The sequence below is a fragment of the Drosophila navojoa genome, chromosome X (genome assembly GCF_054131105.1).
Source record: "Drosophila navojoa isolate 15081-1374.11 chromosome X, UAZ_NAV_1.0, whole genome shotgun sequence".
Classification (NCBI taxonomy): Eukaryota; Metazoa; Arthropoda; class Insecta; order Diptera; family Drosophilidae; genus Drosophila; species Drosophila navojoa.
Genome location: NC_142895.1, coordinates 3,934,945 through 3,955,525, shown reverse-complemented (window position 1 = coordinate 3,955,525; position 20,581 = coordinate 3,934,945). Strand labels below are relative to the sequence as shown.

The window sequence follows — 20,581 nt, the reverse complement described above, 5'->3', positions numbered from 1 at the left end:
ATCGCTATTTCTTTGTCTATCTCGATTGCATTCTGTCTCTTAATAGACTTTCTTTCTCTGTCTCTCTCCTTCTCTTTCTCTCTCTATCTCTCTGTTGCCAGCTCTCATTCTCCCTCTATCTCGTTTGCTATCTCTCTCTTAACATACTTTCTCTCTCTCCCTCTCCATCTCTCTCTCTCTATTAATATATCTTACTCTCTCTTTCTCTAAATATATCCTCTATCTCTATATCTCTCAATACATCTTTCTCTCTTACTCACTCTTAATGTAACTTTCTCTCGCCTTCTCTTAATATATTTTGTCTTTCTATCTCACTTCCTCTCTCGAGCATTATATCTCTTCTAATAGTCCTCTTTATTTATTGTTCTTCTAGTATCTCTCTCAAATCAATCTATCTCTCTATCTCACACTCTCTCTCTCTCTCTCCCCCCCCCCCCCTCTCTCTCTCTCTCTCTCTCTCTGCCTTTCACTCGCTATCTCTTCCTTTGTTTCTCGCCCTCTATTTATCGCTTTCTCTGTTTCTGAACAAATTTTACTGGGCATCTCTTAGTCTATCATACACCATATACAATAGTTGGCGGCTTTGTTGCGCACTTCACTGGTGTTAAGCACATATCACTTATTAGAGGTTAAATGGCAAGGCACTAGACATTGTCATCGCAAATACAACTGAAATCTTACCTGTCGGAGGCCTATAGCATATATAGTATATACCATATTTACCAGGTACTTCCCATACGCCATTTGGGCAATGCTTAGCTTCCATTTATACAGTAGATAATTGCTCTAATAGAACGTAATTAAAGCAGGAATTTATAATTATATTACATATACCTAGCCTCAAAAAAATTCATTGAATTTAGGTTAAGGTGAATTGCTTTTTTATTGAAGCTTTATAGAAATAGATAGACGAATAGATGACAGAAAGTCAGTAAGTGATCATAGAGATAAGAAAACTTAGATAGAACATATACCTACTCCTAATTTAGAATCATTTCTCAATATTTGGAATTGACTTAGATAATAATGTTACAAAAACTTAAAGAACTCGAATTGCCCTCCAGACCCTACGGTGTAGGATGGACCTATCACACTAATTTCGCTTAAGCTTTATAGCACTAAATATAATAATAATCTCATCAGATGAAAAATTGACTCTTTAAATATTTCACATAAAAAATAAAAAATTTATTCAGGAAATTGGCTAAGAAAAACAAAAATTTGTATCTAAAATATTAAGGCATTGTTGAAATTGTTGTCTGAGAGTTGCTCAACAGGTGCAAAGGTGCTGCCGAGCAGTGGATACAAAGTGAGTAACCGCTTGAAGCGGACGGGCTATTAAGAAGTGCAAACAGTTAAATGGGATTTATGGGGATTATGTTATGAGCAATTGAAAGCCTAATTGCTGAATCAATTAAAAATATAAACAGCTTTATTTACATTTATCGAACTTGAACCGGCTTCAACCGTCTAACGAGTGGATAGATAGGCTGGTCTCTTGAATTATGTTTGATAAGAGAGATGAAGCAAGAAGAGCAGCTACAGCAGTTAGAGGAGGAGGAGGAGGAGGAGGGGGAGCAGGAAGAGGAAGAGGCGTAGGCGACACAGTTGTTAAGCGTCGTCGTTCGTTTTCGGCTTGACGATTGTCCCTGGGGTGAAGCATCTTAAGATTGTGACTGATCCGTGCCAAGATTCTTTAGCGTTTGCTCAAACTCCACCGAGTCCACCTGACGTTTGGTTGGATCAAAGGGTGGCGGACCGATCAGATTTACCACTTCATCATAATCGAGCGTCTCCTTATCCAACAATGCCTCTGCCAGCTGCCAAGAGCGATAGCGACGAAAGAGAGAGGGAGAGAGAGAACGAGAGACAGATTTAGTAAGAATGGAAGAGAGATAATGTGAGATGTGTTGCCTTGCCTTCTCCAGTTTGTCGCGATGTTTAATCAGCAGCTCCTCGGTTGTCTTATAGGCCGCGGAGACAACGCTGCGCGCCTCGTGATCAATAATGCTGTCCATGGCACGGGAGAAGGGCTTGGAGCTGCCGCTAGCGCCGCCGCCGCCAGATTCGTTCGCATCGCGCACATAGATCGGTCCCAGCTTCTCGTTCATGCCAAATTTCTTAATCTGCGAATAGGCTATCTTGGTGACCTTCTCCAAATCGTTTTGGGCACCAGTCGTAATGCGCTTGAAGACCAAGTTCTCGGCTGCCCGTCCGCCCAGTGCCATGCACATCTTATCGAATAGCTCCTCCTTGGAGTATAAATGCTGCTCGCTGGGCGTGTATTGGGCAAAGCCCAGGGCCAAGCTAGTGCGCGGCACAATTGTCACCTTCAGCAAGATATCCGAATTGGGCAGCATCCAGCCAACCAGAGCGTGTCCACTCTCATGATACGCGATCACCTTGCGTTCGGTGAGCGACAAAGCATGCGAACGCTTCTCGGTGCCACCTGAAACACAACAACAGATTAGTTAATCCGCTCATACACAGTGAAAGAGAGAGAGAGAGAGAGAGAGAGCCTGGAATTCTCGGCACGCACCCACTAAACGCTCGACGGCGTATTCAAGATTTTTGCTAGTGACCTCTGCTTGAACGTTGCGCGCCGCATGCAATGCCGCCTCGTTGCACACATTCGCAATGTCGGCGCCCGAGAAGCCGGGCGTGAGGCGTGCCAAACGTTGTGAATAGGTGCTGGGCGGCTCGGCCAGTTTGATGCCCGACAAGTGCTTCTCGAATATCTCTTTGCGCTCCTGCAGCGTTGGCAGATCAATAAGTATGTGACGATCGAAGCGACCGGGTCGAAGCAAAGCCTGCACACAGAGAGGAACGGAATCAATTAAGAAAAAAGCTTGAACGAGCCTCATCTCCATCCATCTCCTACCTTATCGAGTATGTCTGCTCGGTTGGTGCTGGCCAGCATCAGTACACCCTCTTTGGTGGCCATGCCGTCCATTTCGACTAGGAGTTGGTTTAGTGTCTGCTCGGACTCCCCAGAGCTACCTTGGCCGATGCTTTCGGTGCCGGAACGCTGGCGTCCGATGGCATCGATTTCGTCTATGTAAATGATGCAGGGTGCACGCTTTTTGCCTTCCTTGAACAGATCACGGACGCGTGCGGCGCCCAAGCCGCCAATCATTTCAATGAACTCGGATCCGTTCATGCTGAGGAATGGCACCTGCGCCTCGGTGGCCACCGCCTTGGCCAGCAGCGTCTTGCCACAGCCCGGTGGACCCAGCAAGAGGGCGCCGCGTGGCACCTTGGCGCCCAGTCGCTGATACTTTTCGGGCGTCTTCAGATAATCCACAAACTCCTTGACCTCCTGCTTGGCTTCACTGAGACCGGCCACGTCGCGAAACAGTACGCCACGGCCACCGTCAAAGGGATCGACTAGCGTGAACTTGGCCCTGCCCATTTGATTCTAGGGAATACACAATTGAAAATCAATCAATCAAGCGATAGGACATCGAGGCACTGTATCGAAGATTACTAACGAATGAATCCATACTGAGGGGGCTCTTCATGCTCTTCATACGCGTCGCTATGGACATGAGCAGGGCGCAAAAGAGTAACAGCATTAGGATGCGACCCGTGGTATCTGTTTGCCGGTCATAGGTGACCGGGACGCCGTCTGTGATGCCCAAGCGCTTCTCCACCATACGCAACTTCTCCTCGAATTTGTTAGCATCAGCCACAGCCATGTGAAATATGGTAGAGGCTACTTTGCGACCCTTAATCACAGCACCGTCGTGCAGAATAATCGTAACCATTTCCATATCCGGGCGTATGATCAGTTCTTTGACCTCGCCCACGGCTAGCATATGGTGAACAAACTCATTCCAGGAGACGTAGCGTGTGGAGCCCTCCGGTCGTTCGCTGCGCGGCGTTATAAGCAACGAGATGAACGCCACAAACATATATATGGTGAATAGCCATAGGACCGCCTTAGTTAATACCGATCGCATTTTCTCGTCGTTTTCATTGTTTTTGTTGTTATTTGGATTGGAGGCCTCGTCGCCGGGGCCGGGCCCGGTCGCAGAGCTCGGCCTGGAGTCTTCTTCTCTGCCCTTGACGCCATCCGCACTTCTTCCGCTGTTCTCCGGCTCAGTTGTTCTAGGGCCAGAGGCGGATTTATTGTCTGCCGTGTTGCTGCTTTCTTTGGCGGAACGGGGCTTGTCTGCCTCTGTATCAGCCTTGCGTGAGCAAAAGCAACGCATATGGAGTTGCTGCACCTCACGTGGCGTCAATTGAAGCGAACGTGCAACTACACCTACAATTGCCTTGTACTCCGCCCGCAGCATTTGCATCTGTGAGATGACCGAAATGTACTCAATTGTGAGACAGTCTCGCATTGGGATGCACAACTCACCTGTCGCCAGCTCAATGGGTGCAGGGCGGGAGAATTCAGCTGCCTCTTAAGATTGCTGGGTAATCGTGTGTCGGTGCCCGCGGCTGCGGCGGCGGCAGCAATAGTAGCATCGCCATTTGGCTGGCCATTGTGTGTCACGTAGGTATGGCCGCGAGCCACATTGTAGGGTCCACGTTGCAGCACAGTTCTAACATGTCGTAAGCCTTTGAACATAATTCCTAGCCACTTGTATTATGGCTACTTGTGGCCGCCGGTTCGAATACGTAACTTTCAGTTGTTTGCTTGAAATTACATGCATTAGAGTTGCCACCCCTGCGCAAAAAGCGGCTGGCCTGTGACAGCACGCTCAATCAGCTGTTCGATGTTGTTAGGGGGGGCAATAAGTAAACTATTAATTTTTTTCATAAAGTTGTCATTTTGACAGCCACATCATTATAGTTCTGAATGTGGGAATCGGGATAACAAATACATTCAGATGCCCGAGGATTTATGCGAACGCTTTTTAGTGTTATCATATTTACTATCGAAAATTTTAAATTAACCCTTAAGTGGCCGCCAAGCCTAAGATGTCTATACGGCTGCTCGAAATGAAAAAATAAAAATAAAATAACCAAAAGCGTTAATCCTTAACATATTGTATACATATAAAATTTTCTTTTTATTCATATATGTATATATAAAAAAAATACATAATAATAATAATAATGCTATACAAAATTTCTTCGTACTACACAATAATAATGTCACTGAATCGAGTAGCTAATTTGTTAAGTGTTTTTGATCCTTTAAATTTGTTCACTGTTATTATTAATAATTACTATTCACTGAGCCATCAAATGGACCCATGCTATCGCCAAAGTCCTGCATTTCCTCGTCGATTTCATCATCAAAATCATCGCCCAATTCTTTCGTCTCTGGACATTGCCGACAACGGCTCTCATTAACACCATAGTTAATGCACGTAGAGCCTACACATTCACAGCAGCTATCGTGGAACCATCTAAAGAAAAATATATATATTTTACTAATGTAAAAACATAATAGGTTTAATAATTCGAGGATGGAATATAACTCACCTACAACTGCTGGCACCCATTGTTTGACAGAACTGACGGCATTTATTTAACGATACGCACTGATCCAAATATATAACCGTACAATTGACTGTCTTCGTATTGTCACGTTCCTCATGAGCCTCTTCCAGATTTTTGTCATTATATTCTTTAATAAGGATGAGAATAAGGATTTCTTAGTTATGTATATCTTTAAAGATTCCCTAGTCTACTCACTTAAATAGTATTTCTCATCTTTATCCAGTTTTGGTTTACCCCTAGACCAATCCACTTGGAATGTAAAGACATCCCAGTATTCTTCTGCAGTGGCCAGCACATCGAATAGTTCTGGAACGCCCTCAAAATCCTCAACGTGTGATTTTTTGGACAGGGCATTCCGCGTTTCATTTGGCTTGGGACACAGTTCTGGAAGTTAATAACAATTGTTAGCCATGGTGGTAATATAGGTGTTAAAGTGCAACTATGAATCTTATCGGCTTTCCAACAGCGGCTCAACTATCGATAATCATACAGTGAGCGATAGCCATAGTTACACATCTCAAAGAGCACAGACACACGCACATACATACATATACAAACAAGGCAAGTGCGACAACGCAATAATGAATAATGATAATGTCACACTAGATCACATCATCAGAAAAATATGTATGTATATGTAAACATGTAATTGATTGCAGATACTCACCCACACAACTGCAGCACTCCTCATAGTATTTGATGCCTAGGCATTTGAGGCACTCCTTGCAGCAGGAGCAATTCTTAAGCTCGCATTTGCAACTCTGTGTTAACATGCACTTGGACACTATCGATGCGCAGACGACTTCGTTGCACGACTCCACCACGCCATAGAAGCATGCAAATCCCAATGCTAAAAATGCGCCAACCGTTAGCAAGCGCCACACCTCCATTGTGATATATATGTTTTAAATATAATATTGCAAATACAAATGTTTTTCTTTAGTTTTGTTTATGATAATAAGGGCCCCCACACACTGTTTTCGTCGGGTGGGTGGCTTGGCGGTGTATTTGAATTGCACACAAGTAACACAAACAGAATGAGCAACAGAGAGAGATATAGACGGAAAACGCAAGCGACACAAGCCGATAGTTTAAAAGACTTTGATTGATCGAGAGTCAATCTCGACTGGCTGGCAAATCAATTGCAGCAAATAACAATAAATATATATATATATGTACACAGAATATAAATAAAAACAACACAACACAAGCAATTGTTAACTATTGCTACACATAGAGAACATTACGAATATATATGCATTTATTACTTATTTATGAATATATATATATTTGCTATTTGATAGATACATAGAAATCGGATTTTGTAGCGCGTTATTTTTTGTCGTATTTGCAGCACAAGGCACAAGAACAAGTTTTGGAATGAGCTATGAATATTTTACTAAATCATTGAATAAGTCAGTCACAGCGCGTAACAACAACAGCAAGCGGCGGCAACATCAGCAGCAGCGACAGTACCAGCAGCAGCAGCTACAGCAACAACAATAAACGACACCACGACAAACACTAACAAAACGAAACAGAAGACAAAACACACACAGCGATCACCGATCGACAGATGAGAGAGAGAGAAGCAAACGACGACAACGATGTCGATGCCGACGTCGACGTCGACGACAACGAGACGGCGTCAGCTATGTAGCTTGTTTTTGTTATTGACGCGACACAGCAGGGCATAACTGTCTTTATACTTTTGTTGTTGTCTCTCTCCTGTCTTTTTTCCCAGCCAGGCCCAGAGGCTAGTCAGCCAGTTAGTTAGCTAGATACAATGCGTGAATTAAGCGCCCGCGCAGACATATCACACACACGCATACACATGATCAAATGGAGGCTTGGAGAAACGTAAACACGTTACGAAGCATTGTTGGCGTGCGACGAGGGGAGAAGTTAGGGCGCGATTGCGAGCGCGAGTGCGTTCATTAACTGAATGATGGACTACCGCAACGAGATGTGAGGCAGCAACAACAACAACACCACAAACAAAACGGTCAATACACACATCAGCATTAAGATCCTAAAGGTATTTGATTGGAATGCTCTCAGCATCAAAGTGTGTCCATGTGTGTGTGCATGTATGCGCGCGTTATTTGCAATAGTGTGTAAGCCATGTTATCGACGTCGATTGCTTTGAAGCGGCATCATCGACATTTTCTCGAAGCTAATCGGATACATGTGTGACTTATTTTAGTAGGCATTTGATTATATGTGATAGGACAATGAAGCAAAACTGGCAAACACAAACAAACATAATATAAATACTTTCATTGAGCAGTAAATGCAATATCTAAATTTTTTTATTTTCGGTGTTTTCCAATTATCGGTATCGCTTCCAATAATTGCCAAAGACATTCTTAAGAGCTTAAACTAAGTCAAATAATAAATTTAAATAAGTAATAAATACTTGAATTAGCAAGTTCGTAAAAGGTTAGACCATTAAGTCTTGCAAATTTATCCATATGAGACAAAACAGCTGTTGAAACCAGCACGAAACGCTCTCATCTCTATTGGTCAATCGTGGATGACAAGAGTATTCGCAACATTTGGCAACCCTGTGTGAGCTAAATAGCAACAAAAATAATACCGCTGTCTGCAATCGCACGAAGTTACAAATCAAACACAGCTAAATGATTGTGTTTAGAAACTGTGCGGTGCTTCTGGTAATTGCATCAATATGCAGTTTTCTCTATGGCATTGCACACATATACATCGAGGTGGAGCCAAATGCCTGTCGAATGACTTATATGTTTGGTGAACCAAGATTTGCGGTAAGTTGTGATAAGGGAAACGCTTCAAATATCTGATAAGGATTAACTACCAAATCTGTTTTACAATTATGCAGCGCCTACAATTTAAAGCCAATAATCAATTTCCCAACTATGGCCTGTACTATTATTATGAAGGTGTGCGCCAACCTCTGGATCCTAATAAAATGCGTATGAATGGAGCTCCAGTTATCTTTGTGCCCGGCAATGCCGGGTCGTACAAGCAGGTACGCTCCATGGCATCGGTAGCATTGCGCAAGGCACGCGAACATCCCGGGCTAGGCATACATCTAGATTACTACACAATTGACTTCGATGAGGAGCTGTCGGCTCTCTATGGCGGCTACATGTACCATCAGCAGTCGTTTCTCAAATACTGCATTCGCACCATTGCTTCGCTCTATAGACACCCCAGCCCCATTGTGCTGATCGGCCATTCCATGGGCGGCAAGCTGGCCCAGTCCGTGCTAACCGATACAGACATCAGTCAGCATATTAATGCCATTATCAGCATATCGACACCACTCGATAATCCGGTCCTCAGCTTGGATGCACATCTGAGCCAATTCTATAAGGAAACACACGAGAAGCTGAGCTACACACGCACCGCCACCCAGCCGACAACCACGACAAACGTATGCCAGAGCATGCATCAGAGGCCGCTCAGCGAGCAGAGCATGGCCAACCAAGATCTATCCGCCAAGCTGGATAATGTCTTGCTCATTTCTACTGGTGGCGGCAATCGTGATCTGCTCGTGCAGGCCGGTCTGACCACTTCGCAGTTCAACGATCTACACGCCATGGTAAGAGATAATATCAAAGTTTTCAATGTACTCCCTGCTAAATTTATTACCCTCCACAGACCTCAGCTATACCACGCGTGAGCCTTAGCTGCGACCACTTGTCGGCTGTCTGGTGTCTGCAGTTCACGCTGGTCATCAATCGCTTCCTGTTCAACATTTCCCAGCGACGAGAAGACGGCTCAGTGTTTTTCAGCAACGACAAACAGCGCAACATGCAATCCGCATTGATGTACTTTGTGGTAAATGACAAGCCGGGCTTTTCATCTTGACCAATCCATTGAACGTATTCTGTATATTTTAGAAACCGAAGACACGTTATCACGGCTCGATCAACATACAAACCCACAATAATTGGCATGAAGAACGTCATCTAGTCATCAACAAGTTTTTCGCAAATGGCCTAAGAAATGATTATTATGAGCTGATTGGTTTAGGTCGTCAGCCACGTTATAAGGTTGCATCTAATTTAGTTTCACAACATCTCTAAATACTCTCTTCACAAAGCGCATAGAGAGCGTATTGCTTTTGCTTTCTGAACGTAGTATTGAGCTGTTGGCTAACATTAGCTAAAAATTCTTATTTGTTCTCTTTTTGGTGACTCTCTAGAAGCTTGCCATTGAGGCCGTAAACGTTGACAACGATGCGAATTGGCTATTCGGCTGTGAATCATACAAAGAAAATGCAACGGGGAAGAACTATTGGTGAGCGCGAGCAAACACATCCACACAAACAACTAATTCTCTCCCTCTCATTGCAGCGATAAGGCAACGTCGTTAACACATCTCGTTCAGCGTGTGCCCATTGTGGACGACGATCTGAGAAACATTGCAATTCTCGACTTGCACAATTTACGCCAAACCTTTAAGCAATGGACCCACTTGCTCGTGCGTTTGCCGGCGGGCAGTCAACGCACTGGCTACAATTTGGACATCTATGACCCCAAGGATCGCTTCCTAGACATACGCATGCCACGTTGGTATGCATCTGGACGGCGCATCGCTATCAATGAGACAGTACAAGGCAGCATACACTATCGCATGCGCATTGCCGATCTGGTCGAACCGTATCAGGGTCTGCGCGTTCACGTTGAGCCGCTTAAGTGTCTGAAGCCGAATTACCGTGTCACGGTCCGTGTGTGCGTGCCCTGGGCATCCGGCTTTGAGCGTTATCATACTCTGACGTAAGATTTCCCTACAACATTCCCCTAACGATAGACCAAAGCTAATCATTTGTATTTTCAGCTCCCCAAAGCAAAAACCTGGGCTTTACGTCAATGTGCCCACTTTGATGCCGCGACATTATAATACCACATTGAATCCCGTTTTGCTAGACTTTTACTTGGACCCCATATGCCGTTATCGCATTAGGTAAGTTGCATGTAGGAAAGGAACTTTTAAATAAAATCGATCTAAATTTCTGTCTAATATTGCAATTCGTTTTGGTTTGGAGTCATAGATTAGATATACCTCTATATATCTCTCTCATTTCCACTTGTGGCAACAACTCTTACTCACTCTCTCTCTCTCTGTCTATCAATCTATCTCTCTCTTAGCTATGAGTACTCCTATGCCGATGCCTTGTCACGTATTGTACTTGAGTTCTATGGCTGGCTACCAGCGCATTTCATATGCGTGCTGTTGATTGTGCTGCGCATGCAACTGGACCACTTCGAGGAGGCGGGCAGCTTGAAGAGCTTGAGACCCTACATTGGCTACCTGCAGTACACATCGCTCTATGTTGTAACAGGTAGCGTCAGCCACAGCCAAATGCCAAATGCTGTCCTTATCGCATTTACATTCTATTTGGAATTTCAGGCTGCCGTTTGTTCAAGAAGTTGATAATGAATATGAAGATATTGCCGATACCCGAGCAACTGGACTATAGTGTTAATGTCTCGATCATAATCCATTGCACCGCCATTGGGCTGTCGGTGGTGACCGCATTTGCTTTCTGGTTTTGTTTGACCCTCTTTGGAAATTCCCTTCAACGTTTGGCGTTGCGTTTGACACGCCTATCCACATCCGGCTCTAACATAATGCTCTCGATCATGACACATCTGCCGATCACGTATGGCATTCTGACAATTGGCGTTGCTTTGGGCGCATGCAGCGGCCTGGGCTTGCTTTTGGCCTTTATTTTCTATTTCCTGATGTTATCGAACGCCTACAAGGACTATGTGGAGGACTATCTGTGGCAAAAGGCAGCCAATTTAGTGCACAAGGCAGTGGGCATTGGCAAGAAATCGAATAGCAATAAGGACGATCAATCTGCAGCAGTAGCTAACACCTCGGACCAATCGCCCGTATCCAATGATGGCGATGATCAACAGAAATTGCTGAATCCCGACGAGAAACAAGCCAAAGATGAGCTGTGCGTTGGCCTACGCAACTTTTCCTTCCATGTAACTTTACTCCTGATGCTGTTGATACTCCTATTGCTTAATGTTCCGACCAGCTTGGCCTGGATACGCAGTCGCAAGTGAGTCTCCCACTCTCAATTTGTAATAATCTCGAGATATACATACTGATTCATCCATTTACAGGCATGGCGTTGTTCTACCCGATTCATCTATACGTACAACCATTGTGGCCCTTAGCTCTATTAGTTTGCTGCTGCAGATCCGTGCGCCTCAGAAGTTGTAAGTAATCAATAGATTCGAGATGAAATTTGAATTCAAATTCACTTTGCTTAAATGGGCAGCACTTTTCCGTTTTGTTTGCCATTTACAAATATTTCAAGCTCTTCATTTGTTAAATCGTTCCATCATTTCGTTCTAGACGTGGCAATTTGATACTATCCATCCTATTGTATGCGTGTGCTGGGATTAGTTTGCTCTATTGCCAAATGGCTATATATCGCCTGAACTTCATCATCGCTGGAGCATTCGCAGTGATCGCCATGCATCAAGCTCTGCAGAAATTATATGAAAGGCTGTTCCCCTCAGCCAAATAGAATTTATTTATTACAAAGACAACCGCACCCCCCGTCCCCCATACTCATAAGAACAATCAAACGAAAATTTCCAAGTTTAATAGGTGCAAAAAGTTCCTTGTATTTTTTACTTTTTAAGTTTCGGTTTGTGTTCCGACTCGATTTAGACATGTAAAAACGAAAGCGAAATTCCGAAGTATGTAGTAGACTTAGTTAACATTTGCCTGTAACCAAATAAGTGAGATCAAACACCGCCACACAAGCCATATCCCAAGGAGACGTCCATTTGGATATGCAACACAAGCACTGCAAATGGAGATGACGGGAAGTCCATAACGATCTGCTCCACAAATCTAACCTAAATGGATAAATGGATGCTGTGAACGACCCAAATCGATACAAATTAATAATACGAAGAAGACGACGAAGGAGAAGGAGAAAAAACAAGAAAAACAAAGAAAAGAAAACAAGCCAAAATTTTAACTCCATATTTATGGGATGTGTGAAAAATGCATTGCAAATGACACTAAGCTACATAATCGAGACTCGCGTATTTATCGTACCTTAATAACGAAATGAAATATGTTGACCAAATATTTAATTAGTTTATATTTTATGTGGGTTTAATTCTGTTATTTATATCATAAGATCTATGTATATAGATCTACGGGTCTGCAGATCTTTATACATATGTATATAGTATTTAATATGCTTACATAGCGCATTAGTCATAAAACTAGTATTGTTTATTTTATTTTATTTTAATTTTGTTATTTTTATTGTGTTATTTATTTTTTATTTACTTAAGTGTTTAGTCCAATTTCGTGTTCTCATTAAGTATTCGTAGTATAGTTCTAATATTTACGCAATGTATTATAATCTTCCTGTACTTAGGCCATAAATCACGTACGTACTCCTATATATATATATAGATTTATGTATATATAAATATATATATATTTGAAGACATGAGTAGAAATAAATATATTTATGATAATAATAGATCTATGGATCTATATCATAATTGTTAAATCTACAAAACTATTGTCAATTTAAAGCTGCTTCAACCGACTTCAGTTTCAATTTCAATTTGCATATCAAGTTGGATTCAATCATTTCTAAATCCATTTTAATTAGCTTCAAGCAATATGTAACTTCTTTTATTTTGAAATATTTAGCTTGAAATGAATATGAATTTGTTTGGTATTTGATATGATATTGAATTGAAATTGAAAGGAGCGAGATCCATTCTGATTGAAGCTATCTCTTATAATGCCCAGCCTGATTGAAGCTAGTCGATGTAAAGTCAAACGAAAGTCTGGTTATACTAGTTACCAGTTCTGTCTTCCTCAAGGCACATTACGAAAGAGTTGCAAGTGTGAAAGCAAACCCCAATGCTGTTGCACAGTGTAAATACCAACGATGCACCCGTATATGGTCAATCGTTGGCCTACAACTTTTTGCTTTCCTTCGTGTTGAGACATCAAGTGTCGCGTCCTCAGGCAAATGGCAGTCAATGGTGTCTGATGGAGTGGTACTTGTACTGCAATTGGAGCTGGGGAGCTGGGGAGCCGGGAATCGGCAGTGGCACACAGAAAGGGGCGTTCACCGCCCGTCACATAAACGGAGGCGTTGGCGATAAATGGTCAATTGCATGCATCGATTGGCCAACAATTTATTGAACGTGTGTGCAAATTGATTCGGGGCTCGAGACTCTGTCACCTTAAAAGCAATTAAGGCGCGCGTGTTTGCATTTTAACTGGCGAACTGGGTGTACGCTGTACAGCGCCTGGGGGAGATGCATTGATTGATCGATTGATAAATTGCTCAATTGACTAAAAATTTTTCTTTATTTATGGGCTTCATATGAATAGCTGTTGGCGATTCGCTGATGTGTTAACGGCTATTAAATGCACATTTTCTATGAATGCGATAATTGAAGAGAGAGAGAGAGAGAGAAAGAGAGAGAGAGAGAAGGCAAAAATAAAAGATGCAATTAGCTTGAGAAAAAGGATGGACTAATACGACTTAGACGAGAGAAAAAGTAAGAAACTAAGAGAGAGAGAGAGAGAGAGAGACAGAGAAAGCAAACAGAAGAGGGAGAAGGAGAAGAAGAGAGAGCAAGAATTATATTTAAGGAGAACTACGTTTGACTGAACAGGATAAACAAAGCAGTCAAAGAAAAATAGGGAATAAAAGAGAAAGGGAAAAGATTCATACAACGAGAGAGAGAGAAAGATAGGAAAGCGAGAGGAATGAAAGAGGATGAACTAGAAAGAGAATGAAAGAGAGAGAGAGAGCGACGGTGAGAAAAAGAAGGATACATATTAAAAGAAAGAGACAGAGAGAGAGAGAGAGAGAGCGACGGTGAGAAAAGAAGGATACATATTGAAAGAAAGAGAGAGAGAGAAAGAGAACTATGGTGGGAAAAAGAAGGATACATATTAAAAGCAAGAAAAATGGAGAATGGGTGAGGAACCCTTCCCTCATGGATAAAGAAATAGAGCTAACACGTTGTAATCGAAAAGAAGTTAGATAGGCAGTGATTGAGAAAGATAAATGAAAAGAGAGTGAAATGTAAAAACAGAGAGAGAGAAACATATATAAAATAATAGAGAGAGAAAGATTAGAGATGGTAGAGAGACAGAGAGAGCGAGAAAAAGAGAGCAATATGAGTGAAATGCAGAGAAATAGATAATTAGGAGTGTGAATGAAAAATAGAGAGATATAGGGCAAAAAAGAGATAGGGCAAAGCAGATTGACTGAATAAAAGACAGAATAATATTCTGAGAATATAGATGAGGAGAATTATAATAAATAGGGAACAAGATAAATTGCCAACCATCTTAGATAAAGAGCCTGTGAAAGGTTTACGAAGGCGACTCTAAGGACAATAATGCAATCATGTAGGGTACAGTTAGAGACAAGCCTTTAATATGACAATACCTGAGCCAAATCCAGGATTGAGCCAGAAAGAGTGAGAAAGAAAGGGAGAAAGAGCGAGAGACAGAGAAAGATGCAGATGGAGCAGTAAGTCTATACAGTCTATACAGATATATAGATTATTCCATAGAATAAATTCAGATAAGTAATAAATTTGTTTGGATAAGTCTTTGATAATATATTTATTCACATTTCAGGTATAACAACAACAAAAAAAAAAACAAAAAAAAAGAAGAAGACAAGACAACGCGTTCAACATTGAGCTATTTACACTTATATGGACACATATGATCGATTAAAGTATATATAGTGTGGCATATATATGGTATATATATATATATAGAGAGTGGAGTACTTGTATGTGGCGTACACATGGAGCACATGCATCCTTACTGCCAGTTGGTGGGCACGAACTGGACGGGATTGGCCAGGAAAGGCGGCGGCGGCAAGGCGTTGATGCTGTGCGGAATAGAGAGCAGGATTAGAGATCGATGGGGCAGTGCGGTGGCTGGGTACTCACCTCATGGGCTGGCTGGTCTCGGCGAGGATGGTGCGATAGGCGCGCGGACGTGGTGCCACATAGTTGGCGGAGGCAAAGCTGCGTGGATTGGCCACGGGGAAGCGTATATTCGTATTGGCCCGGACGCCAGTGCGTGGGCGTATGATGCGGCCCAAGCGAGCCTGAGCATCTGGGGCAGCCGATGCGCTCGCTGCAGCAGCAGCGCCACCACCGCCAGCAGCAGCAGCGCCGGCAACTGCGCCGCCCAATGTTGGCAGGCCAGGACCGAAGCCGAATCCGAGGCCTGCGCCGGCCACAGGCGCCGGAGCGGTGTACATGGCGGACAGCTGGATGGGCACGAAGGCGGGCAGCGAGACGGTCAGTGGCACAGCTGGCGGTGCTGGTGGTGCGGGTCCAGGTGCCGGTGCGGGTGCGGGTGCAGGTGCTTGCTCTGGCTCCGGCTCCGGTTCGGGCTCTGGCTCTGGTTCCGGCTCTGGCTCTGGCTCCGGTTCAGGCTCCGGCTCAGGCGCTGGCTTCGGCGTCGGCGTCGGCTTGGCGTCGGCCGCCTTCCAGGCAGCCAGGAGAGCGAGCACCTCATCCCGCGTTATGTGATTCGAGTGTGAGGGCAGCTCGAAGCTGGGCGCGCTGCTCCAGCCGCTGCTCCATGGACCTGGTGGCGGTGGACCGTACAGCGAACGCTGCGCCCGCCCAGGCAACACGAACTGAGCGCTGGCCAGGCCAACGAGGCCAACGAGGAGAAGGATGTGTAGACACATGTGATTGCACTTAAGTCCGAGCATGTTGATTACAGTTGAATGAGCGATGCTTGTCTGCGCGCCAATTGTCCAGACGCTGGCTTATATATGCCCAGCTACTCGAATTGGGTTAGATGAAGTCGTAGCTGGCTCCGGAAGCGGCTGCCTCAACTCTCGATCTCTCCCCCTGCGTCAATTGGCATTGGCATTTGGGCAACTGGTTCAAATGCCTGCGAATGATTAGGAAGCCAGCGAGAGAGACGCAATCAGCCTGCACCATTTAAGGCCGCATTGCATCACAAGCAGAGCAACCAGACAGCCAGACAGACAGACAGCCAGTCGGCCAGACAGCCAGTGAGCAGGCCAAACTGGTTGATCGTCTCGTCGTTCCATGTAGCGCAGTGTAGCATGTGTGTAGTCGCTTATTGTTTGCCCGCCTGGCAGTCCCAGCTCTTTTCATCCTCGTGAAACTGTATGAGCACCAGCTCGTAGGTGACTATGCTGCCAGCGACCTGGCGGCGGTTCAGATTACAAAAAAAAAAAATAAATAAATAAATACATATCAATTGAAAGACAAGAAGACGAAGAAAATTGTATTAATGGCGCTTGGATGGCGCAGGTGGCGCTCGAGTGGCGAGCGAACTCCACACTCACAGCCAGACAGAGCTTCCTGGTGACGTTGAAAAACCGGAGGCCGCTCAGCGACACATTATCGCTGGACAGCTCGTTGGCCAGGCGCTGGACCTCGCTCAGATAGCCCGACGGGGGCACCAGATGCAGCAGACGCAGCGGATCGCGCGCCCGCTCGTGCACCGCCGACACGAACAGCAGAACCGACAGCGAGCGGCCAATCAGAAATGCGAGCGAGAAGTAAAAGTAAACGGCGTGCATAGTCGATGGCATTTCGCTTAAGACAGAGCGAGAGAGGGCGAGAGGGAGAGAGAGATGGGGGTGGTGGCATGTGAAAGAAAGTGATAATTATTGTAAACACATAGTTATCAGATAGTTTGTATGCTAATCACTTGGACTTGGAATCAAGATTGGGTATGGGAAAACATTTACGTGTAGCTAGAGAAAGCAAACACATGAGAGGGAAGGCGAGAGGGGAGTCAGTGCGGGAAGGAGGGGGCTAGAAAGGGTAGGAGAGAATGAAAGAGATATATGAGAAAGCAAGAATGAATATATAAAGTCCACCGAGAAATAGACAGATAGAGAGAAAGAATAGATCCAAGAGGTGCAAGAGATAGATGAAAAGAGTGAAAGAGAGAGAGAGAGGAAAGAAATTATGGAGAGATGGTAAAAAGGATAGAATGAGACAAAGAAATAAAGAGAGATGAAAGATATAAGTTGCTAGAGAGAAGTAGAGACATAGACACACACAGGCAGAGATGGAGAGATTGAGAGACCGAGAGACATAGAAAGAGAAGAAGAGACGTAGATCCACAGAGTGAGAGAGGAAGGTACATAGACACAAAAACAGGGAGAGAAAGAAAGACTATGAGGAGAGGGATTGGCAAAGGTAGAGAGATAAATAGATGGTTGTAAAGGGAAATAAAGGAAGAGAGATATGTATGGATAGAGATAGAAAGATATATACGGGAAAGATTGCGAGAGAGAGAAAGAGTAAGAAGTGCGAAAACGATGAGAAAGAAATGATAATAATGAACGATGACAAAGATATGAGAATAATAGTGGAGAGAATAGTAAAAGCAGAAGAGAAAATGAATGGGGGCAGGAGCGAGAATGGTAAAACAAGACATGAGAAAAGACAAAGAAACTCAATTCGAGAGAACAGAGGGATGCAGCAATGTAAATTGAGAAATATTGATGCGAATATATGAAAGAAAAGGGAAGATAATCTAAGGACCTCGGGCTAAAGCTGAATGGCGAACACGCTAGACTTGAGCATGAAGTAAATGAGAGGAAATGCAAGTGGCACTCACTTGATGCTCTTCAGCAGCTGCAGACAAATGAAGTACACATTGGAGCCGAACGATATGAACATAATGCCGGAGATGGCATCGTCCATGTCGTAGATGAGCTCCACAATCGATCGATAGCGCGTGCGAACATATGTCCAGAACTTCTCGGGCATTGGCTGCAAATCCAATTGGGGCTAAGGATATGGCGCTCTATATAATGGTTGCGTCGGACTCACTCGCTCCACCAGCTGCTGCAGTTGACGTGTGAGTCGTGTGAGCAGGTGACTCAGGCCGATGCTCACGAGGATGACGAACAGGTCGATGTAATTCCAGCCAAAGGTGAGCAGCACATTCAGTAGTTTGCCCAGCCAGCCAAGCCAATTGCTATAGGGAAAGACATGAAAGAACTGGGCGGAAACCGCATAGAGGTACGACTCGACTGGATCCTGGCGCAGCGGGCAGACTTCATGATAAACAGACGAGATGATGCTCAACAGGTGCTCCACTGCAAGAAAAGAGAAGGAGATCCCAATGAATCGATAGCCACTTCACATTCTCGTTAACTCAACTGAGCGACAGCGAGAGCAGAATCGACGCCACGCTGTGTATGCGACGAGCCAGTTGCTCGCGTTCCTTCCAGCTGGCGTACGGCGGCAGGTGCTTCTCCACTCTCGCCCAGCGCCACATTAGCTGGGGCCATTGGTGAGCCAAATGCAGGAATTGGTAGCTGGCCCACAGGATGCTGCCATTGAAGACAATTGGCTCTGCAAGAAGGAAAGCAATTATCGCTGAGTTACCCTGTAAGCCGCTGCAGAAGGGGGTATCATATGATATAAACAATCTTATCATATAAAACTAACAGGCTGCTCATGTGCAGTTATGCAATGCTACCCACCCACACTGCGCATATCCAGACCGCCATGCAGCGCGAAATTGATAGCGAACAGCGCATCGAATGAGATGGCGCCAATGTAGAGCAGACTGTACCAGGTACGCCAGCTGCACCGGGTGAAGCATAGGCCGCGCTCCGTTGCCGCCCGCACGCCGCGGACGGGCATCAGACCAAAGCACTGGGCGATGACAAGCACTGTAAAATGGTGGGCGTGGACGGGTAAGGGGTCGGGCATGGGAATGGGACGCAATACATGAGAGATTTTCATTCAAAAAGGAAGCTGCAACGCTCACCTGGCGAGATGGCTGCATGAAAGCTGCCATCATGTAAATCATTCATGTTTGTTGCCTGCCACGCCCATCGCCGACGCTGACGCTGATGCCGCTCCAGACGTTTTAGCAAGGCGCGGCCGTGTTGTTGCAGTTGCTGTTGCCGCCGGCGACGTTGTTTGCTGATTTGAACATGCCACATGAATGCACGCGCCTTCCGTTTATTGCGGTACTTTGTCAGCGCTGGGACAATTTTCAAATTTTTGCATGTAGCGAGCGGGTGTGGGCGATCGTCCGATTGATTGCTATCGCAGTTAATTGTTATCGGCACGCGCTCGGCCCTAATGTGCTTTAAATTGCCAGCACTGTGGAACGATTCCGACAGGAAACGGAAAAGCTACAAATAATGCCAATTATTGTACGGCTGTACAGTGGCTTGCAAACTGTGCCATTTGTGAATAGCAAACTGAGTAAAAGCAATTAATCAAATTTAGAAAGAAATTTTGATGAGCTGTCAAACAACAAGCGACAAGATATTTTGAGTGATTGTTGATTAATTTGGTCCACAGTGCCTAAATGGCAAAATAATGTGAAATTAATTCGGGCTAAGAGATTATGGCGTGCCTAGTGCAAAAGGTAAGTGTGGTCGAAATGATCTATGATAGCCAAAGTGCCTGCCTCAAAATTCAAAAATTATAAGAAATTATTATTTTAGTCTATATGTTATATTATATACATAATATTTTCCCCAAATATATTTAATATATTTTTTCAATTTATTTTTTTTGCAAAATAAATGCTTTTTTTCTCAAAACTTAGGTACTTAATTTCGATTAGTGCAAAAATCAAACGCAATTTCCATGCATTAATTATATACATAAATATATATACTTATGTATATCTAATAAATAATTGTTGATTTTGTAATCTATGATGTGTATCTGAATTATGCGTCAAGTAAATCTCTGTGAGCTGATTAACTAATTATGTTTTAAGAGATCAAACAACGACAACAAAATGATGCCGAAAGTGGGTCGTGTAAATGATATATTGTCCAGATTCCGGGTTTCACTTTTTCTTAATAAAAATCTGGATCTCAAACACGATTTGGTCGCATAAATAAAAATGTGACTTTTGTCTTTTTTTTTTTTTTTTTGAGCTGGATGCGGATGTTTGTTTAAAAACTATAACGGATCAACAGGCAAACGGGCAAACGGCTAAAGGCAAACTTGTTGCATCAACACTTTTAATAGATTCGATTAACTGGAAACGTGTTTAGAGCTGCGACACATATTCCAACCTGATATAAGTAAATGCATATGTATGT

At 44.0% G+C, this 20,581-nt stretch overlaps 5 protein-coding genes across 11 annotated transcripts; 1 reads left to right on the top strand and 4 right to left on the bottom strand.

The window, feature by feature from the left end:
- Window positions 1-1,410: 1,410 nt before the first annotated feature.
- On the bottom strand, window positions 1,411-4,800 carry Spg7 (SPG7 matrix AAA peptidase subunit, paraplegin). Its single transcript, XM_018110118.3, has 6 exons — window positions 4,367-4,800; window positions 3,492-4,304; window positions 2,882-3,418; window positions 2,540-2,810; window positions 1,920-2,449; window positions 1,411-1,820 (listed from the first exon to the last, which is right to left on the bottom strand). Exons 1-6 carry the CDS (start codon window positions 4,577-4,579, stop codon window positions 1,665-1,667), a joined length of 2,520 nt encoding a protein of 839 aa, XP_017965607.1. The 5' UTR covers window positions 4,580-4,800; the 3' UTR covers window positions 1,411-1,664.
- A 198-nt stretch (window positions 4,801-4,998) lies between these two features.
- cv (twisted gastrulation BMP signaling modulator crossveinless) lies at window positions 4,999-7,565 on the bottom strand. Of its 7 annotated transcripts, none has more exons than XM_089263054.1 (5): window positions 7,478-7,565; window positions 6,128-6,344; window positions 5,656-5,844; window positions 5,443-5,587; window positions 4,999-5,366 (listed from the first exon to the last, which is right to left on the bottom strand). In XM_089263054.1, the coding sequence occupies exons 2-5, from the start codon at window positions 6,231-6,233 to the stop codon at window positions 5,174-5,176; spliced, it is 633 nt and encodes a 210-aa protein (XP_089119180.1). In that variant the 5' UTR covers window positions 6,234-6,344; window positions 7,478-7,565; the 3' UTR covers window positions 4,999-5,173. The 7 variants fall into 7 exon arrangements, with proteins under 7 accessions (XP_089119180.1, XP_089119182.1, XP_089119176.1 ...); XM_089263056.1 differs by having other exon boundaries at window positions 6,128-6,310; window positions 7,478-7,553; XM_089263050.1 differs by lacking the exon at window positions 7,478-7,565 and adding an exon at window positions 7,293-7,467 and having other exon boundaries at window positions 6,128-6,310.
- A 373-nt stretch (window positions 7,566-7,938) lies between these two features.
- On the top strand, window positions 7,939-12,568 carry PGAP1 (GPI inositol-deacylase). The gene is made up of 11 exons (XM_018109806.3): window positions 7,939-8,243; window positions 8,318-9,043; window positions 9,103-9,282; window positions 9,345-9,497; window positions 9,650-9,744; window positions 9,801-10,223; window positions 10,285-10,410; window positions 10,596-10,789; window positions 10,858-11,521; window positions 11,586-11,681; window positions 11,821-12,568. The coding sequence occupies exons 1-11, from the start codon at window positions 8,103-8,105 to the stop codon at window positions 11,993-11,995; spliced, it is 2,973 nt and encodes a 990-aa protein (XP_017965295.1). The 5' UTR covers window positions 7,939-8,102; the 3' UTR covers window positions 11,996-12,568.
- A 2,526-nt stretch (window positions 12,569-15,094) lies between these two features.
- LOC115564241 (uncharacterized) lies at window positions 15,095-16,525 on the bottom strand. Its single transcript, XM_089264188.1, has 2 exons — window positions 15,438-16,525; window positions 15,095-15,376 (listed from the first exon to the last, which is right to left on the bottom strand). Exons 1-2 carry the CDS (start codon window positions 16,214-16,216, stop codon window positions 15,307-15,309), a joined length of 849 nt encoding a protein of 282 aa, XP_089120314.1. The 5' UTR covers window positions 16,217-16,525; the 3' UTR covers window positions 15,095-15,306.
- Window positions 16,526-16,550: 25 nt separating this feature from the next.
- Gr5a (Gustatory receptor 5a) lies at window positions 16,551-19,702 on the bottom strand. The gene is made up of 7 exons (XM_018109798.3): window positions 19,279-19,702; window positions 18,989-19,180; window positions 18,663-18,857; window positions 18,330-18,598; window positions 18,115-18,269; window positions 16,826-17,078; window positions 16,551-16,683 (listed from the first exon to the last, which is right to left on the bottom strand). Exons 1-7 carry the CDS (start codon window positions 19,454-19,456, stop codon window positions 16,594-16,596), a joined length of 1,332 nt encoding a protein of 443 aa, XP_017965287.1. The 5' UTR covers window positions 19,457-19,702; the 3' UTR covers window positions 16,551-16,593.
- Between the last annotated feature and the right edge of the window lie 879 nt (window positions 19,703-20,581).